General features: G+C 38.5%; 2 protein-coding genes across 3 annotated transcripts in view; both read right to left on the reverse strand.

Annotated features, from left to right (window-relative positions):
• The window catches only part of LOC131077387 (guanine nucleotide-binding protein-like NSN1), a 47,617-nt gene that overhangs the window by 11,707 nt on the left and 12,367 nt on the right, over positions 1–23,543 (reverse strand). For both annotated transcript variants that reach the window (XM_059219863.1, XM_058014878.2), the window contains exons 3-5: positions 19,819–19,954; positions 19,568–19,741; positions 18,702–18,919 (exon numbers count right to left, since the gene is read on the reverse strand). In XM_059219863.1, coding sequence (XP_059075846.1) covers positions 18,702–18,919; positions 19,568–19,741; positions 19,819–19,954 — 528 coding nt within the window. The remainder of the gene's footprint in view (positions 1–18,701; positions 18,920–19,567; positions 19,742–19,818; positions 19,955–23,543) is intronic.
• On the reverse strand, positions 14,483–17,524 carry LOC131052833 (uncharacterized). Its single transcript, XM_057987459.2, has 4 exons — positions 17,379–17,524; positions 15,960–17,164; positions 15,148–15,846; positions 14,483–15,032 (listed from the first exon to the last, which is right to left on the reverse strand). Exons 2-4 carry the CDS (start codon positions 17,136–17,138, stop codon positions 15,015–15,017), a joined length of 1,896 nt encoding a protein of 631 aa, XP_057843442.2. The 5' UTR covers positions 17,139–17,164; positions 17,379–17,524; the 3' UTR covers positions 14,483–15,014.

A 23,543-nucleotide genomic window follows, 5' to 3' on the forward strand; every position in this document is an offset into this window, starting at 1 on the left:
TTAACCATCCTCTACGGGCAATGTAAGATGGTATTGTAATCTCCTCAAGGAGAAGCGTAATTATTAACCATCCTCTGCGGGCAATGTAAGATGGTATTGTAATCTTCTCAAGGAGAAGTGTAATTATTGACCATCCTCCGTGGGCAATGTAAGATGGTATTGTAATCTTCTCAAGGAGAAGTGTAATTGTTGACCATCCTCTACGAGCAATGTAAAATGCTAGAAAAGATCCTCTCCACCCTCTGCGGGCAATGTAAGGTGGATCCAGTCTATGCTTGTGTGCAAGCTGGAAGATTATATTATGTAATTCCATTCTTTGCTTGTGTGCAAGATGGAAGATTATAGTTATGTTTCTCCTCCCTAATTAAGAGGGAGTGTTGATATTAATTAGGGAATGGCGGATTCCAATTGCCTTGGGCAACATTGGAATCCGCCCAAAAGGGGCTGGCCCCTTATCCCTCAAAACGTGTAGGGCAAAGCCCTATCCCTCACGCTACATTAAACCCTCACCTCACAACTTAACACTCAGCGTGTTGTCAAATAGGGCCAATCCTATTCATAAGGCACTTAAGGAAAATAATTAAAGTTAATTAAAATGAAAGCCAACCTAGCTAAGGGGTTTCGCTCCTCATATAAGTAAAGGTAAGAATTCATTGTTAATTATTCAAGTCAATCAGCTCCTTCATCTCATGCGAAAATATTCTTGCTTGCCTAAATGCGAACTTCAGTCATCTGCAATTACAGCAACCTTCATCTACCATTAGGAGGTGCAAAATCCATCTTGAGGTGTTAGCAATATCAGTGAATGCACAGCGAATTGCTTGGAGGTCTGTTGGCGGCAATATTGTACATGGAAATAAAACTAGTTAATTAAGTTGTAATTGTGTTGGTTAGTTGGCAGCCGAGGGGTGGAGTTGCGGTGCGACGGTTGGCGATCGCACCCCCTCGGCATCTTTATATACTTCGGAATGTAACTTGTAAAGGGAACGAATTATGAATGGAATAACATATCTGATACTTGTCTGATATCTATGGCATTGTTTTGCATTACGTACTTTATGCTTTAAGTATTCACCCAAGAGGGCAAACATTTGGTGTCGTTGCCTAGACGTACTCAGGAACGGAAGACGCGGATGGCGCACAGACACGATGGGCCTACCCATCGGTGAGATGAACCCAGAGGCCGACGACATGCAAACGGAACAATTGTCGTGGGATGCAGAGCGTGATGGCAAGAGGCGAAGGGGAAATTGAACCCTGTAATAATCCCGACACAATGTTGAGATAAATTGTGGCCGAAAGGAAAAATAATAAAAGTTTTTTTTTTGTGTACATGGCATGTGCTTGCTATGTACGGAAGTGATTTATGCCCAATATATTGGATAAAGATAGGAAAAAAAGCAGAAATGAACGAGTGGGAGGCCACGCAGAGGGCCTTGATTCTGGAGCAGCAAGTAGAACGAAGGCGTAGGCTAAGGCAGCTTGCCGAGGGACGACCAGTCGAGGGGTTGCTCGAAGGGAACCCAGGAGGTGTCACGGAGGTTGCGGAGGCAGAGATAGACAGAGAGAAGTACACTCTCTACACTGTCGTAGGGTTGCCTGAAGGGAACCTAGGAGTCACGGAGGGTGCCAAAGGCGACCTCTACAGTTCACCTGAATACCACCACCATAGGGTAAGAAGTCGCGAAGAGTTGGTGAAACAAACAAGGTGAAATCTAAACTTGATCGACGCTACCAGAGACCTACTAAAGAATTTGTCCATTTCAGAGGACAACCGGAGGGAAACGACTGAAGGTGACGGTACGGCCGACAGTGCCGAGGGAGCACAAGGGTACCGTACAAGAGGCAATTTGTTCGATTCGGGGTCAACAACCTTCTTCGAAGGACCCACGAGTGGAGGGTCAGGTGCAGGAGGTGGAGGCGGAGGATCACCAGGTACAAGCACACAAGGCACCAGAGGAGCGAGACCGAGCGGTGGGATGGCCAGTAAACAGAAGTTGCCGAAGTTCAACGACGAGGGGAAGGAAGATCCCGTCCGCCATTGTCGAACGTGCGAAACCATATGGTCAACGAACGGTGTTACTGACCAAAACGAATGGATAACGTAATTCCCAGCCACGTTACGTGGAGTTGCCATAGATTGGTACTCCGATGTGGACAAGCAAAAAGTGACCACGTGGGCCAACCTACAGAAGGAATTCACGGAGGAGTTTCGATCGCTCCGTGATGACAATGAAATTGTAACGGAGATATACAGCACCAAACAAGGTACCAAAGAGACAGTACGGGCATACAGGAGGAGGTTGAAGGAATTGCTAGGTAAAATGGAAAGCCAACCAACAGAGGGATTGAAGAAACGATGGTTCGTTAAAGGATTGAAATCCTCCCTACGAAAAAAGATGAAAATTGTACCCCCAACGTCATATGACGACGCCTATAATAGGGCGATGGACCTAGAGAGCGAATACAAAACGTCAAAGAAGAAGAAAAGTAATAAATATTCATCTGACGATGATGAAGACTCTGACGGGGGAAGCAGCAGCAATGGCGAATCGAGTAAAAAGGTGCACGCTCTCCAAAAGGACATGGAACGAATGCTGAAAGAATTCAAAGCCATGAAGGGGAGTACAAGTAAGACTGAAGAAAACGACGTGTGGTGTACCAACTGTAGGAGTGACGGACACACCAAGGGGTCCTGCCCCAAGAAGGCTTTCTGCGATATTTGTCAGATAGCGGGACATTTGACAAAGGAATGTCCCTACAATATGAAAACTAGGAGCCAACAAGTTCTCTTCACGCAAGAGCAGCCGGCCGTCGAAACTTCGCAAACCAACACAACGGCATCATCTGGAGGTTACTGGGACAACAGACGCGATGGCGGAAGGAATAGCAACAATAACAATAATGGAAGCCGTATCCAGTATGACGCCAAGGGCCGGCCAATTATCCAATGTAGGGCCTGTAATCAGTGGGGGCACTTCGCCCGTGATTGCACGAAGGAAGCCACCCCTCAGCACCTCTGTCGATGGTGTGGGCCAGGCGACCATGAGGACGCAAATTGCCCACAGGCAGGGGTTAATCTCCTCAACATTGAGAAGGCTGAGAAGACTGGTGAGAAAGAAGTACTGGTGATCACCCGTGCCCCAAACAAAAAAAGCCACTTATCCCGACCACCGTACGGAGGAGAGATTACGAGAGGCAAAGGCCAATATTGAACGTGAGATGACGATCGAACGACAGGACAACGAGGTGGCAAGTACATCATCTTGTATGGAAACGGAAAATAACATCATTGGGCAAGTACTGCAGATGGAAGTACCTATAAGGGTAAAGGACCTTCTAGAAACAATGCCACAGTTAAGAACCGCCATTTTTAGTTCCATACAAACCACTGCGCAGGCACCTTTGCGTGCCACACGGGCGGAAGTTCCGATCAGCCCCTCAACTGACCCAATGTTGTTGGCCTTAAATAGTGGTCAGCATCCTGCTGTAGTAGAGATGGGAATTCTCGAGGCTATCCTCAAAGACATCATCGTGGACGGAGGTTCGTGGGTGAATGTACTGCCAGAGGATATGTGGAAGAAGTTGGGGAAGCCAACACTATGGCCACCCACGTTCAACTTGGTAGGTGCAGACCAACACGGCATCAAGCCACTCGGCACCCTGAAGGCCCAGCCGGTCACCATCGGCACACAACCTTTCATACTAGATTTTGTGGTAATCCCACTCAAAAAGAAGGGGTACGACGGCATCTTAGGCAGAGGGTGGCTGGTTACAGCAAAGGTGAACCACGATTGGAAAAAGAACACCCTTTCTATGGAGAAAGGGGGGCGGAAGTACACCATTGATTTGAGGACCCAGGTTGTTGACGAGGAACTGGCATCATCTTCGGAATCGGAGGATGAAGGAAAAGGCGACCCGAGGGACGAAGGACGGGGCTGCAAGGAGCCCAACGACGAAGGGATTCTCAAACTAGGAGAGTGCTCCGAGGATGAGACAAGGTCATTGAACGGGCTCTTCCATTGGCAAATGGAGGATTACGAAATGTTCCAAAGCTACAGGCTCGAAGTAGACGAACCAGAGCAAGCAACAGAGGTGTACCTGGCGGAATACAGAGAGTATTGGAAGGGAGACACCCCAAACCTCGATGATGTAGATAATCCCAAGATTATTGGCAACGATTGGAACCCTGTGTGGAAGGTCGCAACCTTCAAAATCTTTATTATTCTTCTTCTCCTTATGTACGGGAAGGAGACCGTGGTTGCCATAGAATTTGTGGTTCCAGGTCTTCCGATGGCCATTGAAAATAGACTTGCCACCAATGGGTCCAAATTGAAACCCTACCACGCGAAGCGCGCAGGGGACCCGAGAGGGCAGAAGGACACCCTAGAGGCTGGAGGGGGACCCAAGAGGATGGAAGGGGACTTGAGAGGCCGAGCAGGCGACTTGAGAGGCACAAGACCAACGCGGGAGACTCTTGGGCGAGGAAAACCGAGAAGGATGAAGGGCGATCCCAGAGACAGGGGACCCGAGCCGACGACTCTCTAGACAACTAAATTGGGAAGAAAAAAAAAAACACCGTACGACAGTTGACCATACGTCTGGAAAAAAAAACCGTACGGTTTGTGTTGAGAAAAATGGTGTCTCAACCTTGCATTTATGCGAGGTTACTATTTATAGTAAGTTTTCATTTGAGCACGAAATGGTGTGAAACTCTCCCTGAAGCTTCTGGTTGGCTAGATAAGCATTCCGGTAAAGTTTCGTCGCAAGGTCACAGCTAGTTTTGAAGATATTAAAGTTTTCGTCTTGGAGGGGTGCAATAAAATGTTTAAACTTAATTTTGGGGACTTTAGAGGCTCTGAAACGCCCTGAAAAGTGGTCGTAACCTGCAAAGCGAGTTACGAGGTGATAGAGCACTTCGCGAGCTTTCCGGCGCTTCAAACGGTTCGTCAATCGGACACCCGGTTCTCAAGTTATGGCCTTCGGAAGTTTGTACTCCTGAAATAGGAAAAATAATTTGTATCGGATACATAAATGAGTTGTAAAAGGGAGCGAGACGTGTTGATGTGTGCTTTAACATGTCATAGGGCATCTAGAAGGGAGATAAGGTCGGCTACACCTTATTGGGTGGTTTTAGCCCATGGTTTTGTAATACCGTTTGACGGTTTCTTGTATTGTATCTCCTATTTATGAGGTGTGAGAGATAGAGGTTGTGTGTAAGAGTCCTATGGCTATTGAGTTGCCTCTGAATCTCTGATTAATGGTACTCCTGCGAAGAGCTTGCTCTGCGAGTATGTTGTAATCTGTTTTTGATTGCTGAATAAAATATTGAGCTGCTTTTGGAGGGTGGGGTTTTTCTCCCGAAAGGGTTTTCCCCACGTAAATCATTGTGTTGTGGTATGAATGCTATTATATCTATTTCTATTTTCTGTAACTGTTGTAATGATCTGAAAAAGTTTTGCATTACCCTCCTCTCAAGGTTAGTGTAGGAAGTTGTTTCCGCTACTTAACTTCCTTACAGTTTGTACAACGACCGTACGAGACCAAAAAAAAGAAAAAAAGGAAAAAAGAAGGGGGCACGGTGGGACCACCGGCGGTGGTAACACCGACGGTGGTAACACCAACGGTGGTAACACCAACGGTGGGACCACCGTACGATGGACACCGGCAATGGCACCCGCAACTACAAAGCCAAAAAATAAAAAAAAACGCAAACAAGAAAGGAAACCCCCGCAACACAGCCACGCAAGGGAAAAAAAGGGGACCGCCACGCACAGCAACGTAGCCATACACGCAGCCCCCGCACAAACAAACACATACCCGTACGGTGGAGGGGTGTTGACCGCACGGGAAGGTGGCCGCATGATTGGAGGTGTCAGTGTTGTTGACCGTACGGGGAGGTTGTATGGCTGGGGTGCCATCGGGGACATTACAGTGGACAAAAAAAAACAAAAAAAAACGACCTAATTGAAAAATTATTCGATGACATCTAGAGCCAGGACACTGGAAATATTAGAGTGGAGAAGAAGGGTTTTGACATCATAACATATCACAGAAATGATGAGCGCCATGGACTTTCATATGGTTCTGAGGGTTGTAAATTGGTGTACTACGACAGGGAGCGCACCTGGGGCGCTGCCCCCAGACCCCGCGAGGGGCGCTGCCCCTCGATCCCGCTGGGGCGCTACCCCAGACCCCGCGGGGGCACTGCCCCTCGACCCCGCTGGGGGCATTGCCCCAGACCCCAGTTTATTTTTGAGCTACAGTACACTTGTTGTAGTTGGACGGAGGGCATTGGAGATGTCACGGTAAGTGTTGTGGTTGTCCGTACCGTGAGAAAGAAGCCTGCAGCTAAGCATTGGTGGGGAAGCCATAAGCAGTAGAGGGAGACAGATTTGGAGGTTGCGAACAAACAGAGTTTGAGGGAAGGCATTGCAAGAACGCGAAGTCATACGACACCAGAGAGTTATTCAGTTCAGTTATCAGCTCGTAGCCTTTGTGCCAGCAGGTTCATTTCTATGTTGTCATTAATTCCAATTTCTTTCAGTTAATCAAACTAATTAGAAACTAAATCTAAATTCTAAGTTTATATCAATCTGAAAGTGTTACAATCAACAAATGGTATCGTCTTTGTTCACTACAACCTCCGCCTGAGAATGAGAAAAATTAGGGTTACAACATGCCAACCAATAGAAAAATAACACCCGACGGCTTTATTAAATAATAAGTCTTTTTGGCCTCGCGGGGCGTTGCCCCTCGACCCCGCCCTGTATCGCGACACGGAGTGCGCAAGGGGTGCTGCCCCCAAACCCCCGTTGAAAAATATGGGGGGAAACTGCGTCGATAGAAGTAGGGAAAATTTAACCTCTGAGTCTAACACTGATTGGATCGACCTGGTAGATATAGAGGCTGAGACTGTAGCCATGGCAGAGGAGGAGCGGAGAGCACGAGCACAGACAGGAGATTCAAAGGCAGATAGTGACACGGATGTTCTTGATGTTGGTGAGCATGGCATGGTGTCACGAGGAGCGGCTATGGCCGTTGAATCATCCAGGACCTACCTTAGACGCCCTCGCAAGGGGCCGAGGCCGGAGGGTGCAGGCTCCTCTGAGCCATAGGCTTGTAGTTGTATTTACCTTTGGTATTTGTATGAAACATTTGATGATGATCATATGATGACATGGATTTTTTATTCCATGAGTTTTGTAATATTGTATAAATTTGACAATATTTATATATCTATGTTTGTTATTTCCTTCAGCTACAATTTGCGTTTATGCTTATGTGATTGATGTATACTTGTGTATGTAATCAAATGAGCCAAGTTTGATGATGTTATTGTGTCTTTAAGGTGTATTCAATAAAGGGTGCCTGAAACAAGTTTTAAATCTTTAAAAATCTCTAAATTTCTTGAGTTTTTCACTTTTCCGAGTCCAGTCGAGTCTGGAGCCGAATCTGACGCCGAGTCCCGAGTCCGAGTCCGAGTCCCGTTTTTTTGGGACTCAGGAGTGATCAGAGTCATTGCAAACCTATTAGAGAATCAAGGTGCAAAATTGAGCAAAGATGAATTAATGATCTATAGGGAAAATGATGACAACTATACTTTTCAGTATGCACTTATAGTACCAAATGTGTTCATCTTGCTTTGTCACCTAATACGTTTAAAATGATTTGAATTTGGGGTTGTAGAAATGAGTATTACAAAGCCATTTGCAGAGCTGAAGCAAAACCTGAAAAATGAATGGCTACACAGAAACAAACATTGCCTACCTTCTAGAATGAAAATTAACAATTCTGTAGCATTTGCTCAACTCCACAAACGCAGATGTCTGTAAGATTAAAAGTAGGTTGAAAGATTTGAATATGCAAATTGTGGAGCTGAATTATGTCAAAAGAAGCTAATAATTCTAGTGTGTCAACTGATGGACATAAAATCTATACTGAAATTTCTTATGAGAGCAGAGAAATTTTCAAATTGCAGAGTGGATACCAAATCCAAGCAAAAAAGCTTGTTCTCCCATCAGATGGATAAGCCAAAAGCTGAAGAACTATGGCATTATTTCAACTCTGGTTCTTGTAGCAGCTCTTATGAATCAATTGAAGAAAAAAAAAAGGAAGACTGGTTCAGAACAAAGAAGCAATAGTCTGCAAAAAATCGTGATTATACCCAATTAATCCCAAATCCTAGAGATAGTCGATTTATTCCCCAAAAAAATCCTGATTCATGAAAAAATAATTGACCAATTGTTGACCCAATCTTCAACAATTTGTTGCACTTTAATCGCGTTAAAATCATGTTAAAAACCCCCAAAAATGGCAACAAAAGTGAAAAAAAACTTTGTAAAAACTTGCAAAACCCTAGAAAAACTTTTGAAATTACAGAATTTCTAAGAAATAGGACCATTCCGAGATGGAATCAGAGTCAATGGGAAATCAACGTTGAAGCAATTTGTTATTTTGTCCCTTATTTTTCTCCCCAACCTCTAAAAATCCCTAAATAAAGGAGTGGGTGGAGCAATGGCGGTCATCAACTGAATTTGAAAGGGCCTCAATCATCCTAAATCGTGCAAGGCATATGAGATAGTTTTGAAGCAGCTGGCAAATTTGCTCTATATCACAGCTTCGAGCTCTCTACACACCCTGCCCCATGGATTCCGCTACAAACAAGTATATAATTAACATTGTACAGTAGTTTTAAAATTAATACTATTATGCACTCTTATAGATGGCACTTTGACAGGGATGGAGCAAACCCCTATACTTCATAATTAATACTATAAAGTAGTTTTAAAATTTGAACTATTATCGACTATGAATATATATTAAGTTATATAATAAACCATAAATTAAAAATAATGTAAAATTTATAATGTACATATTTAATTTTTAATATAATATAATATATACATATTTTTTTGATGGAGGAAACTCAGCTATTGGATTTCTTCCCACGGGGCCATTTCTAGGGGGTCATCATTCCCCACACTTCACTTGTTCAAACCTACGAGCTCAACGGTCCAACGAAGGTAGAAGACCTGCGAGCTCAATGGCCTAGTGGGGGTTTGAACCTTGGTGGCTACCTCACCAACATAGTGTTTCTACCACAACACTAAATGTTCGCAGACATATTTAATATATATAGATATAGATATATGATTCTTAATTTATAATTGATATAGTTACTTTTTGCTCAAACAAAGACATACAATTCATTATGTGAGCAATATATCCAAAGTGCTCCATGAAATAAATCTGAATTGACAAGAAGCAAGCTTACATACTTGTAATAAAACAGCCTCCAACACATAATCATTAAAATTTGTCTCTACCTAAAGTAGTAGTTGCAAGCTAGGTATTGCCAAAACCAGCGGCTTGATAATCTTTTACTTCAGCTTAACAAATGCCTTTTGTTGAATTCTACCCCATATAAAAGACTTACCAATTGCCATTGGGGAATATAAAGCATTGCAATTGTGGAATATGATTTGATAAGCTTTCTCAAATATTGAACTACCCCTAGAAAACTCCTTGCCTCAATCACAATTAAAGTCTTGGATCACTTCAAAATGGCTTCGACTTTTACTAAATTCCTAACAATAGGTGGATCGTTCTCTGATAAATTTTGATCTCAGCTACTTGATAGACTTAGCTAATCTTTGATCTCGGAGTTAGACAACTATTTGGTGTATTTGGTGACTGCGCTTTTAAAAAGTTAACTGAATATTTGCCTATGTAATCAGCAATATGAATATAAACAACAAAAATCTATTTTCTAAAATGAATAGGTTAAACTCTACGTAACCTAGGGACACGTCCCTGGGCTTAAATCCCCCATCCCAAAATTGCAAAATATGTGTGAAACGTCCCGGAAACTTGGGGACGGCAGTGATTCTCAAAGGGGATGTCCCCCCATCCCCTAACCGTCCCAGGGACAGTCAGCCATCCCCTTTTCCGAGCACATTTTTAAAAAAAGACTCAAATGCTCAAAAAAACATTTTTTAATTTTATTATAGGTCTGTGTTAATGCAAATTGAACTTATTATAGATATAGATAGATGTGAACTAAATCAAAGTCAGTCTTCTATTTGCAAGTAAGTATCTTTTAAATTCAGTTCTTTAACTTCTTTAGACTCAAGTAGAGAAAGACAAATCACAGGTATGTAAAGATGTCTTTAGAATCTAATATCAAAGACTGCAGCAGATGATTTGCAACTAGTATAGAATCAATTACTTATCTGTACTTTGACTGATATGAAGCAGTGCCTGATATATAATATTGCTCAAGTCCACCTTGATCGCCGATAGACCTCGCCCAGGTAAGTATACAGTAATGTCTGATATGATGATTAATTCACTAATAGTGAATGCCCAGCACTTGAAAATATATATTCAATCTGCGGTATAAACTGCCCTTAATATGATGTCGATCTGCGATATAGAATGCCTTGGATATTGTTATCAATCTGCAATATCAAATGAATATATAATGTCAAACTATATCTTGTGAATATATGAGTCACTGGAATTATCTCTGCTGAAGAATACAAGTCATTTATCAATTTCAATGATTGCATTCTTCCATCGAATGAGGCTATATATGAATTGTAGAACCGATCCATGATCGGTTGTGTCTCTTCAATACCAAACGGTATGTCTTAATGGTTAGTTAGTAACCCGATTCATATGAATCTGATTAGTTAGTAAGTACTAACTAACTATTAGTATGTTAACAATACAAACATGGATCGAACTATAATTCAATCGCATCTCCAGCACTTGATATTGATTCATATATGTCTCAAGTTCATCTTAGATGTGAAGATATTAATCCAAGTCTTACATCGGTATGGTCTGTGCTTCAGTTTGTATATATATATGTAAATATATGCAAGGCATATGTTCACATATATATATATATACAAATAGATCTCAGTAATCTGACCATAGCTACAATATCTTCAACAGTCTGTAAAACTGGATTTTCACTAATATGATGGGTAAACATGTTTGAATCACTTCCAAAAGCACTTAGAAATAATGGGCAGCAGCCTGGTAAATAATTTCACACACACTTAGAACTCAGTAGTGTGTAAAAAAGTGGTTGCGGGTGTGCAATATTGGACTTTTCACAAATACGAAAGGTAAACAGGTCTGAATCATAGCCAAAAGCACTTAGAAAAAAGAATAACAGCGTGGTATAGAATTTCACAAACACCCAAAACTTTGCAGTGCATAAAGAAGCGGTTGTAGGTCATAATAGAAATGGAAGACTGTCAAAATATCCTCCAACCAAAAAGAAACAATGAACTACAAGTAAACAAGTGCTGGCATATTGACAATGTATTTTCAATTATGAACATATTGAGTATTGACAATGAATTCTGAATTTTGAACACAAATGTGGTATGTTAAGGTTCTATCATGTAAATATACCTGCTTTATCCATGTTTTCATATGAATATAATGTATATATACATGCTTTATCTATTTTTCATATGAAGATTTTGAATTTCCCTATTTATTTTAAATTTTCCCTATATTTTATATAGCCATCCCCCGGAAACTCGTCCCGCTGTCCCCGTCCCGGAAACCCGGGGTAACATAGGTTAAAATCTATTTTATTTACTCTAGAGCTCTGAAACACCTTTAAGTTTTAAAAAAAAAAGTAGTTTTGCATCTATTTTTCTACAATTTTTTATGATTTTTTAAAATCCAAGTTTTTACCCATTTTTTCCAAAAAATCTTATTCTTTTGGTTTGCCGATTTTTCCCCCAAACAATTTTTGCTGCTATGATGTAAAGCAATGCAATTGTGGAATATGATTTGATAAGCTTTCTAAAATATTGAATTAACCCTACAAAACCTTGCCTCAATCACAATGAAATTCTTGGATCGCTTCAAAATGGCTTCCACTTTTACTAAATTCTTAACAATCCCTGGATTGCTGTCTGTTAAGTTTTGATCTCAGTTACTTCATAGACTCAGCTAATATTTGATCTCAGACTTAGACAACTGTTGGTATATTTGGTGACTGCCCTCTTAAAAAGTTAACGGAATATTTACCTATGTAATCAGCAATATGATTATAAACAACAAAAAAATATTTTCTACAATTCATGGATTAAACTCTATATCTCTATGCTATGGAAATGCCCTTAAGTTTTTAAAAAATATATACTTTTTGTCTCTTTTTCTACAATTTTTTATTTATTTTTTTAATCCAATTTTTTGCTGATTTTTTTCCCATTTTTTCAAAAAATCTTATACTTTTGGTTTGCCAATTTTTTCCCCAAACGATTTTTGCTGCTATGAACTTCAGAACAGGCATTGAAAATGACCAATGTTTCTTTCACGATCTCAACTAAAAAATCTGATAATCTGGTAGAAACTCACCAGTATTTTTATACGGAATCTATGGTATTAAGCTTGTCCTCCATTATTACACCCTTCATGCAACATTTCAGGATAGAAAAGCAAGTTTTATTCCATCTAAATTAGAAATTTCATTTATATCAATGTCTTTTGGCTAAGTTACCGGTTCGGGTTCAAAGAACCCGGTACGGCAAAATTTTGAAAAGGGGTTTGGGTTCGTTTGGATTCGTTAGTACAAAAACATGTAAATTATATATATATGCAGCCTATAAGCATGAGTTAAGATTAGCATGTCACATAGCATCATATAAACAACAAAACCAACATAAACTTGTAATCATAGCATCATGATCATACCATAACAGCATCATATACATCAAGTTTAATATCAAAATTATAAAATATTCAAGTATCATTGTTTCAACTTTCAACAATTTAAAGTTTGATCATCAAATGGATTCTCTAATGGGGGTTTGGGGCAACGCCCCCAACGGGGTCAAGGGGCAGCGCCCCTTGCGGGGGTCTGGGGGCAACGCCCCTTGCAGGGTCCCGGGGCAGCGCCCAAGGCACGCTCCCTGTCGCGGTACAAGGTGGGGTTAAGGGGCAGCGCCCCCACCGCCAACACCAAATTACAACCTTCAAACCCACATGGAACTCCATGGCGTGCATCAATTTTCTGCTTTTTTAAGACGTCAGGAACAAGGCCAAAGAAGTCAAAATTCTGATCAAGGTGCATTCTCCCGTACGGGAATTGTGTTTTCTGACTTGTTCTTTCGTACAGACTTGTGTTTCTCCCTTGGTTGTACGATGCATAGGTGTGTGGCTTGAGACATAGGGTCATTTTAATTTTTTATGTGGTGGAATTCAAAAAAAAAAAATTGCAAAAAAGAAATCCATTTTTGGGCTGTCAGACCCCTGGGTTCGACTTGGGTCTTCTTGGGTTCGACCCTGGGTCCTCTTGGGTTCGCCCTGGTTCGAACCAGGCCTATGAACCACAAACCCTGTCCGAACCACAGGCGAACCGGACCCGAACCCCGAACCTAGACCGTACCGGACCAGTACCAGGGGTCTAGGGGGCCGAACCCGGTAACTTAGTCTTTTGGCAGTCTCAAATTTCTTTCTAAGCATTTTACTTTGTCCCAGTAATTTTCTTCTGTATCAGTATATAACTATTTCGCTAATTGATTTTATGTTTTTTATAAGGTCCGTCCAATATCATTGCCTCAACTAAAAAGTTCAATGATAACTATTTTACCAAAAAGACATTTTTTAAACAGATGTTTAGGCACATGAAGAAAGATCATTGTGCTGTACCGCTTATATATGTTTCTGCCTCATTAGCAAATTACAGTGCTCTTTTTGAGATGTGCAACTGGTATAAGCAAATTATGACTACCTTTGTTTTAATATTTGAAGTGGCTTTATCAATCACAACTATGCCCTCTGTGACAGGATTTAAATTTATGCTTGAGTTGATTTAGAGTCTAGACATTTGCTTCATTCTATATGTAGCTTCTATAATGGTTCCTATGGCTCATTCTGCTGGAGGACTTGGTTTGAATTATCATGTAAGTGCGTACATTCTCATTAGACATTTACCTAGAAACTTGAACCCTGAAACTGAATCATCTCCCATATCGAAAAAACATCCCCAACTCAGAGACGCATACGAGGAAGTCTCAAAATGTCTAGACTTCGACATTTTCTAACATCTCCATGCATTTCTTCAAAGTGTCCCTTGGAATTTGGCAAAATTCCAATACAAGTGTCCCTTAGATATATCATATAAAATTTTGAATTATAAACTAAGTTACCGGTTCCGGTTCGGATTCGGGTTCGGATTCGGGTACGGGTTCGCGGATTCGGCAAAAAAAATCTTTTTTTGGGTACGGGTACGGGTTCGTCCGTACATATATATATATATTTTAATTTTTTTTAATATATATATATATGTTCAAACTTCAAACATCAAAATTATATATGTTCACAGTTCAAACATACAAATATGAAACATCAAACATACAATGTAACTTTCCCATACAATGATACATAGATGATAACAGATAAATCATTGACATAAATCAATAAATCATAAATCCATAATTGCCAATGCCAATAAATATTCTGATATTGATATATCATAAATCATAAATGTAATATCATATTCATAATTTGCAAAAAAGATAATATTCAAGTTTCAAGTTTCAAAATGTGAAAATGTCATGACACAATAAAGTATAAAGTTAAACATTCAAATTACAAGCCATCTATGGGATTTAAATTCCATATTCATCTTCATCTGAAGCATCCAACCCAAGCTCACGGTCATCAAGTGGTTCAAATTCAGCATCAATTGAACCAATATCAAATGGAATGCCACTCCCACTAGCTATGTCTCTCTCAAATTCCATAACCGCCTCGTCTATAGAGACTTGGCAAAGTTGTGCAACTGTAGCATCTAAATCAGCACACTCAGGGGCTAGATCCCAATTCCTTGTTACACCCTCACTATATTCAGGGTCCTTATGTGACAACAAACGAAGGTTGGAGTGTACGTAGACCAAATCCTCAGCTTTCTTTGCACCCAAACGATTACGTTTGACTGAGTGGATGAAGGAGTATGTACTCCAATTCTGCTCAGCTTAAGAAGAACTTGCAACCTGTTAAAAGTTAAAACATAATTAGAAATTTACAAATTAAAATTATAAAATAAAAAAATGATAGCATCAAATGGAATTGGAAAACTATAAAAATAAAAAATAAAAAGATACATACTTGGGAGTTAAGTTTAATTGCAAGAGGCTGCAAGTAAATGGAGCCTTGACCATGTACATACCACCACTCATCAGCATCCATCCCATATCTAGCATTAAGAGCTACAACATCATGATTTTTTGCAAATACAAATTGGCCAAACTCCCTCATGACAATATTTCTTGTCTCCTCATCTTGATATATCTTTTTAAAGGCAGCCCTATAGCCAGAAGCAACCTTTGCATCTCTATATGGTGGCACCCTCCTTGGTGTTGCAAGCATCTCTGCACTATAAAATTTTGGCGTCAAAGCAAATGCTAAGAGATGTAAGGGGGTGGTCATCTTGTTCCAACGGTCAACAACAATTTTCTGCACAACTTTGAAAAATGTTTCCGTTGGATCATTTTCTTTTCTATTTATTACTTCTTTTATTTTTTCCACCATGCAATCCATGCCATCATAAATCTCGCCCAAACATGGGCGATCAGTATCAGCATACCTGATCATGCTCATGATGGGCTCAGTGAAATTCAAAACATATTCCACATCATCCCACCATTTCTCACTAAGGATCAATGCTCTTACTTTTAGAGCTCTTTCTGTGTGGGACTGCTTCCATACACTCCACAAGCTGTTGATGACCATAGAACTCAAGGCGTCTCGCACCTTCAGAAGTCGTCTTAAGACGAGCGTGTGAGATGCAAATCGTGTTTCAGCAACCTAACATGACATAACAAAATACACAACATATATCAAATGCAAGTCTATAAAAAATACAAATTTAAAACTAAAAAATTAAAAAATAAAATTTAAAATTAGTAATTATAAATTACCTTCAACAACTCCAACTTGGAGAAGGTCCTGAAAATGGCTTGTGACATATGATGATTAGTCACAAACATTTGAATCTCCTCGCCCTCCGCATATAGTTTTTTCACCCAATCAATTTGTGTGCCAAGCTTTTGCATGATTAAATTGAGTGAGTGTACTGCGCATGGTGTCCAAAAGATGTGACCATATGTAGCCTCCACTATAGTCCCTGCTGCCCTACAATTTTTAGCATTGTCAGTTACAACTTGGACAACATTTTGAGGCCCCACCATGTCAATGCATTCTATCAAGATATTGGCAATGAAACTTGCATCTTTCACTTGCCCCTCACAATCCACTGCTTTCAAAAACATTGCCCCTTTAGGACACACTGCTATAACATTGATCAATGGCCTATTTTTACAATCTTTCCATCCATCAGAAACAATGGTCACACCTGTTTCCTGCCATGTATCTTTGATGACCTTCAACTGTAACTCTATGGATGCTTTCTCCTTTGCCAATAAGGTGGTTCTCACCTTTTCATACCCTGGACAAACATAATCAGAAGGTGTATTGCAAAGAGTATGCACCATGTCCCGAAAGTAAGGTGATCTAACAAGGTTGAAAGGAAGCCCATTGCCATAAAGGCAACGTGCAATTTTGGAATCTGCAATCTCTCTCAGTTCATTTTTGAAGGCAAAATCCAATGGGCCTCTTTTCCGTGAAGCCACAACATTCTGATTCTCTACTGCATCAACTGGTGGGTTTTGCATGAAAGGATGTGAACCAGCTGGTCTTGTGGAGCCCATGCTACTAGAAGGCCTCTTAGACATTGAGCTTTGATGGACAAGAGGATGATCAGTCTTTGCTTTGCTACTTCTCCTATCAGCTTCCTCTTGTTCTTTAATATATCCCAAAACTAGAGCTTTTGGCAGCCCCTTGCCATCTGATCCCTTACAAAATTTTATTCCACGCCCAGGGATGAAACAAAGGTGGCCTTTCACTCGATAGTATGAGCTGGTATACTCAGTGCCACAATGGTTGCATCGCCAAACAAAACCCCCACCACCAGACACTGGCTTGATCATTGTTGTATAATGCCAAAGTGGTGAATCTTGATCAATTTTAAAGGGGGTATTTTCATTTCGGACATTTGCAACTGAACTAGAGCTTGCACTTGCACTTCCAGTTCCAGCCATTATGTATGATTATATGAATAGTGCACCTAAAATGAAAAGAGAATGCACAACATTATTGAAAAAAATTATTAAAATTTTGGTATTATAACCCCATACTATGCATACAAAGTGTAAAAAAATATACAAGACTTCTTTAAAAAAAATTAAAAAAACTTTAAAAAACTTTTTAAAAAAATTTAAAAATTTGAAAAAAACTTGGAAAAATTCTTGAAAACTTGAAAAAAATTCAGATTCACTTACCTTTAATGGCTAAATCTTTCTTCTCCAGTGATTCCTATGCCTTTGATGCGTGTCTCACACCTTCGTAGTCGTCACCTTCGAAGAAAAATACAAAAACTAAGAACCCTGATTGTAGAGAAAAAATCTTCAAAAATGCAAGTAGAATAGGTTGAATGCATGTTTTGATGCATGAAATTCATTATAGAGGGGCGGATTAGGGTTTAGATGTATTTAAAAGATTAAAAATATTGTTTTTTTATTGTTTTTAAATGCTTTCTAACCCGTGGGCCCCGTTTTTGGGAACCCACGGGCTTGGGTTCACCCGGGTCCTCCTGGGTTCACCCGGGTCCTCCTGGGTTCACCCGGGTCCTCCTGGGTTCGCCCTGGGTCCCCCCCGGGTCCTGCCCAGGCGGCTGGGTTCCCTATGGGTCCTGCATGGCAGAACCCACAGGGAACCCAGCCGCCTGGGCAGGACCCGGGGGGGACCCAGGGCGAACCGGACCAGGACCAAGACCGGGCACGGACCAGGACCAGGACCCAGGCAAAAAAGGGGAGAACCGGTATCATAACCCAGCCGCCTGGGCAGGACCCGGGGGGGACCCAGGGCGAACCGGACCAGGACCAGGACTGAGCACGGACCAGGACCAGGACCCAGGCAAAAAAGGGGAGAACCGGTATCATAGATTATAAATTACACTGATTTTCTTCTCTAGTGCTCATAACTAGCTGACAAAAAGAACTAAAAGAAAAATGCTAATAGAACTGTATCTTTTTAAGTTTTACATGAAAATTTGCAAGTCTTTTGACACACTAATTTTTCCTATCAAAGTGTAAGAAGACACAATTTTTTCCTATCAAAGAGTAAGAAGACACAACAGCAAGAGGGCTTCAGATTTGTAATAAACTATGTGCTATTTAAATAGCATTTTTTATAAAGTTACTAAATTTACATTTATTTATGTTTTTAATATATAGAATATTTTGTCATCCCTGAGTACCCCTCCATAGCAACCCCATCCTAGTGCCAGACTCCTGTACTGGAGGCACCCACCGTTTCCAATTGACTATGGTAATGTGCCCTTCTAAGTGCTGGCGACCTCATGAACCTTGAGTGTTTTAAGAAAAAATTATATTAGAAATTTGGCAAGGTCTTATGCTTGTATTACTCATATTGTACTCCTATCTTGGTATTGGTTTGATGCTTGTCCCATTATCATTTTCAAAGCCTTTTTTTGCTCTCACCTTAAAGGGGCAGCTGGCATGATGTAATTATACAACTTTATAACATATTCTATTCTTTCAATTTAAAGAGAAGAGCATGCATTTGGATGATGAATAATGCACCTCATAACTCCTAGAGTAATTTTTCAACAACTTGATAAGTATGTCGGCCCCAAGACAGTCGCTAGTTTGAAGTCGTGGAGGATGCTTGAGAACCTTTGAAGCTGATTTCCATCCTAAATTTGACTTCTGCTCTTGGGTGTTGCACTTGAAGGCCACAGTTGGCAGCTCTTCTCTAAAATATTTGAGCCATTTCTCTGCAATCTCCCTAGGAACAAGATCTGCAGATCATATATAAAAGATACATCAGAAAAACTAATAAATCGTATCATTTTAGATAGTCTAAGCTGATTTAGATTTTAAGCTAGAAGACTAAAGAGTGATAACATGTATAAGTTTTCCTAAATATCATTGTGTCAATTAAAAACAATTTAAATGTAGGGATTGTAGGAACAGAATAAGGCTGATAGTGGATCAGCCAAATGGCTGCATTAAATCAAAAGAAAACATAGACAATGGAAAGGAAAAATTTTTAAAACAATATCATTGAACTCCTTATGTAAAATTACTCACACCCTATAACGCCATATGCTACAGAGGAAAGGACAAAGGAAAATATGGTATTGTTCGATCTATTTCATCTAAAATACAAATTTCAAGCAAGAGTATAAAGTGCAAACTAAGAGAAGAAGCAATATGAAATACAAAGGCATCTATTTGCCACTTGATATAAAAGACCATTTAGAAGTTGAAATAGAGAAGTGTCTAACAATAAAAAACCTTGTACAATAAGTGTCTAACAATAAAAAAACCTAACATTTCAACATTTATAATGATGTCCACTAACTTAGTTTTATATGTCATATGTTCCACCAAATCCAAATGGAGTGGACAGCATACACTAGATGAAAATTTGAAAACAAACTAACCTATTTTGTTAAGAAGCAAAATAAGACGCTTTTCGGCCCCTGCTTTCAATACCATCTGCTCCATGTCTGTGCATCGGGATCCAAGAGGATCTCTAGCATCTAGAACCTCCACAATAACATCTGATGCTTCTATCACTTTAACCAATTCTTTATAAAATGTTCTCTCTGAGTTATCTGCATTTGAAAAAAAGTAAAAGAGTGTACATCTAACATTAAATCTTAATCACCAATAAATAGGCAATATAAATTACCATGAATTCTGCCTGATTCTGAGTCTCTTGTGATCAACTTTTTCTTTGCAAATTCATTTTGTCTGTCTGATACAGAATTAGCAAGTTCCTTGAGATCCCTATCTTCCTCTAGCAAACCAAGTTTTCTTTTTTGAGCCTGCGAATAAATTTTGCAGTTGGCTTTCCTCAGTTACAAAATCACAAAATTAGTCAAAAATGGAACGCATAAATGTTTTTGCATAGATTCAAGCATTCCAAATCCCAGGATTCATGGAATAAAGTGCAAATAGTGTGAAACATGTCTCACACCTTTCCTTGAACAAAAAAATATAAAATCCCATCTCTCAAACTATAAAATTCAGCCAAACTTTAAAATTTACAGAATAAATTTCAATGGAGGTAAAATGTCCTTAAGAAAAATAGCATTTCAATGCTATAAGTTAAAATTTGAGCAAAGTAGAAAATTCCATATAAATTTAAAATTAAAAATGAACCTGGAATATAAAACATGTTAACATTCATAAGAAAACTTACATTATTCAATATTCCAGAACATATCAAAAATGAAAAACACAATAAACCTTCAGATATGACAATTTTTACACCGAGAGGCGTATTACACTCACATATGGATGTAAAAACCTCTGTTAATAACAACTAAAGGCATTTAATTTGACATGCTTGTGAGTGTCAACGAAATTAAATTAAATAACTAAAATTAAACTAAATTAAATAGCTTAAATTAAGTGCAGTCAAATCACTGGTCATTTTAAACTCGAGTTGAAATATCAAGACTCTCAAGTTTGTTGATTTCATGGTTTGATACATTAAAATGAATATCATAATTTTATTTTTAATATGGAATTAAGAGTAAAAAATAAGCTAATTAAAATTTAAGAATTGTTAGAGAATAAAAAAATAATATTAAATAACTTAAATTAAATTAAATAACTTAAATGAATTAAATTAAAAAACTAAAATATTTTGAAGACATGCATTTCCACTCGTCTGATTATGACTATCTTTTCTTTAGCTTCTTTCAGTTGAATTTTTAGCTCTATTTGAATATGAAATTATGAATCCAATAGGTAGCACATGGTCCAATCAATTCATACTTAGTCCACTCAGCTTGCAATAGTACAGGTATTTATTTTATAAAAATCGCAATTTTTCCTTATTAATAATACTCTTAACTAGAACGGAAAGTATACGTTGCATGATTTGCAAGTTTTCCCTATTTATAACACTCTTAATTAGAAGAGAAAGTATACTTTATTAACGGCTTCCACAAACAATCTGATTTGGGATAGGCATTGCATGTATTCCTTCCTTTTGATCTACCAACTTATAGTTACGTTATTTAAGAGGAATGATGATATGGATGGAATTTTATGTTCTAGTTTTTTGAAAAGTTCCCTCAACTCTAAAAGCTTGAGCAGCCTTCCGTAGATTGCCTATATTATAGCCAAATTATTCAGCTAAAGCAGGTATGTTAAAATAAATCAATTTTGTTTTGCATTTTGATTTTTTAATGCTTTATTTCCATTCCAATGGATTAGATATCAGCTTGTAATGATTGTTGGTGACACATTTGAAGCATAGGAAGGTACACAGGTTGGCCTGAGTTGAATTTTTAGTTCTATTTGAATATGAATCCAATAGGTAGTACATGGTCCAATCAACTCATAATTATTAAAATTGCAAATTTTCCTTATTAATATTACTCTTAACTAGAACAGAATGTTGCATGATTTGCAAGTTTTCCCTATTTATAACACTCTTAATTAGAAGAGAAAGTAAACTTTATTAACAACTTCCACAAACAATCTGATTTGGGATAGGCATTGCATATATTCCTTCCTTTATAGTTGCATTATTTAAGACGAATGATGATATGGCTAGAATTTTATGTTGCAGCTTTTTGAAAAGTTCCCTCAACTCTAAAAGCTTGAGCAGCCTTCCGTAAAATTGCCTATATTATAGCCAAATTATTCAGCTAAAGCAGGTATGTTAAAATAAATCAATTTTGTTTTGTATTTTTATTTTTTAATGCTTTATTTCCATTCCAATGGATTAGATATCAACTTGTAATGATTGTTGGAGACACATTTGAAACAAAGGAAGGTACACAGGTTGGCCTGAGTAGAATTTTTAGTTCTATTTGAATATGAATCCAAATCCAATATGTAGTACATGGTCCAATCAACTCATACTTAGCCCAGTCAGCTTGCAGTAGTACAAGTATTTATTTTATAAAAATCGCAAGTTTTCCTTATTAATATTACTCTTAACTAGAACAGAAAGTATACGTTGCATGATTTGCAAGTTTTCCCTATTTATAACACTCTTAATTAGAGAAAGTATACTTTATTAACAGCTTCCACAAACAGTCTGATTTGGGATAGGCATTGCATGTATTCCTTCCTTTTGATCTACCAACTTATAGTTGCATTATTTAAGAGGAATGATTATATGGCTAGAATTTTATGTTGTAGCTTTTTGAAAAGTTCCCTCAACTCTAAAAGCTTGAGCAGCCTTCCGTAGATTGCCTATATTATAGCCAAATTATTCAGCTAAAGCACGTATGTTAAAATAAATCGATTTTGTTTTGTATTTTTATTTTTTAATGCTTTATTTCCATTCCATAGGATTAGATATCAGCTTGTAATGATTGTTGGTGACACGTTTGAAACATAGGAAGGTACACAGGTTGGCCTTAGTTCACATAGTAAGGGAAAAACATGAGGTGTGCATAAAAGATACCAAAATGCTAACTGTGAAAACTGAAAACACCCTTATAATTTAATTAAGGATGACAGTTGGATATTGTTATTGCATATATTGGATGATCATAAACTCCTTGTTACTTCTTGTTAGTACCTGGATCTCAGATCCCTCACCCATTAGTTTTATATTTATATTTAAATTTTGCTTGTTTAAGTGTTAAGGAACATGTGTAATTATGCCAAAGGCATATCATACTCACATATGGATGCAAAAATATCCATCAATAAAAAACTACAAGACTTTAATTTGACGTGTTTGTGATACTCAAATGCATGAAAAGCAAAAAAAATTATTATTATTTTTTAAATTTTATTTTATTTATTTTCTCCTCTCATGCACTCAATTAACTAATTTTTAATTATTTAACGCTAATTGTATCTTCACCTCCACCTCTCAATTGCCACTCATTCTCAGTTTAACTTGATCAATCAATTTGTCCATCTTCATCATGCAATTAGTTAACTTCGTAATTATCTCAATCTAATATTATTAATTATGGAGGATTGAAAGTGTCCCTACATAAAGTCCATTTTTTTCTCAAGGATTAGAAAGAATATATATATGAAATCATAATGATATAATCATAACTTAAGAATAATTTAATATTAATTACATTATTATAATATCATAATAATTTTAATATTAATTGCAATATAATAAAATAATAATTTTTTAAATGTTATAATGAACAAATATGATATCTTCGGCGGTAATAAAATTAATGAGAATAAGGAGAAGGGGGATTGTCAGTCTATTGCTAGACTTTGTGCAGAAATTGACTTAGATGGTGGTTGTTGGGAAGAGTTGGAGTTTATCACAGAATATGGAGTCTGGAAGCAAAAGATTGAAGTCAACAAACCGACAAAGAACACAAAGGATACAGTAGTCAAAACTCAGGTTGATTTGGAAGAAGTTAATCATTCTGCCCACAAGAAGTCAAAGGGAGATTTGAGACAGAG

The sequence above is a fragment of the Cryptomeria japonica genome, chromosome 4 (assembly GCF_030272615.1).
Source record: "Cryptomeria japonica chromosome 4, Sugi_1.0, whole genome shotgun sequence".
Lineage (NCBI taxonomy): Eukaryota > Viridiplantae > Streptophyta > Pinopsida > Cupressales > Cupressaceae > Cryptomeria > Cryptomeria japonica.

Bases quoted from the DNA above. Each gene is read 5' to 3' on its own strand.
- LOC131052833 (XM_057987459.2), bottom strand. From the start codon at position 17,138: ATGGCTGGAACTGGAAGTGCAAGTGCAAGCTCTAGTTCAGTTGCAAAT. The intron at 15,847-15,959 runs GTAATTTATAAT...ATGTCATGTTAG, and splicing joins CCAAGTTGGAGTTGTTGAAG to GTTGCTGAAACACGATTTGC.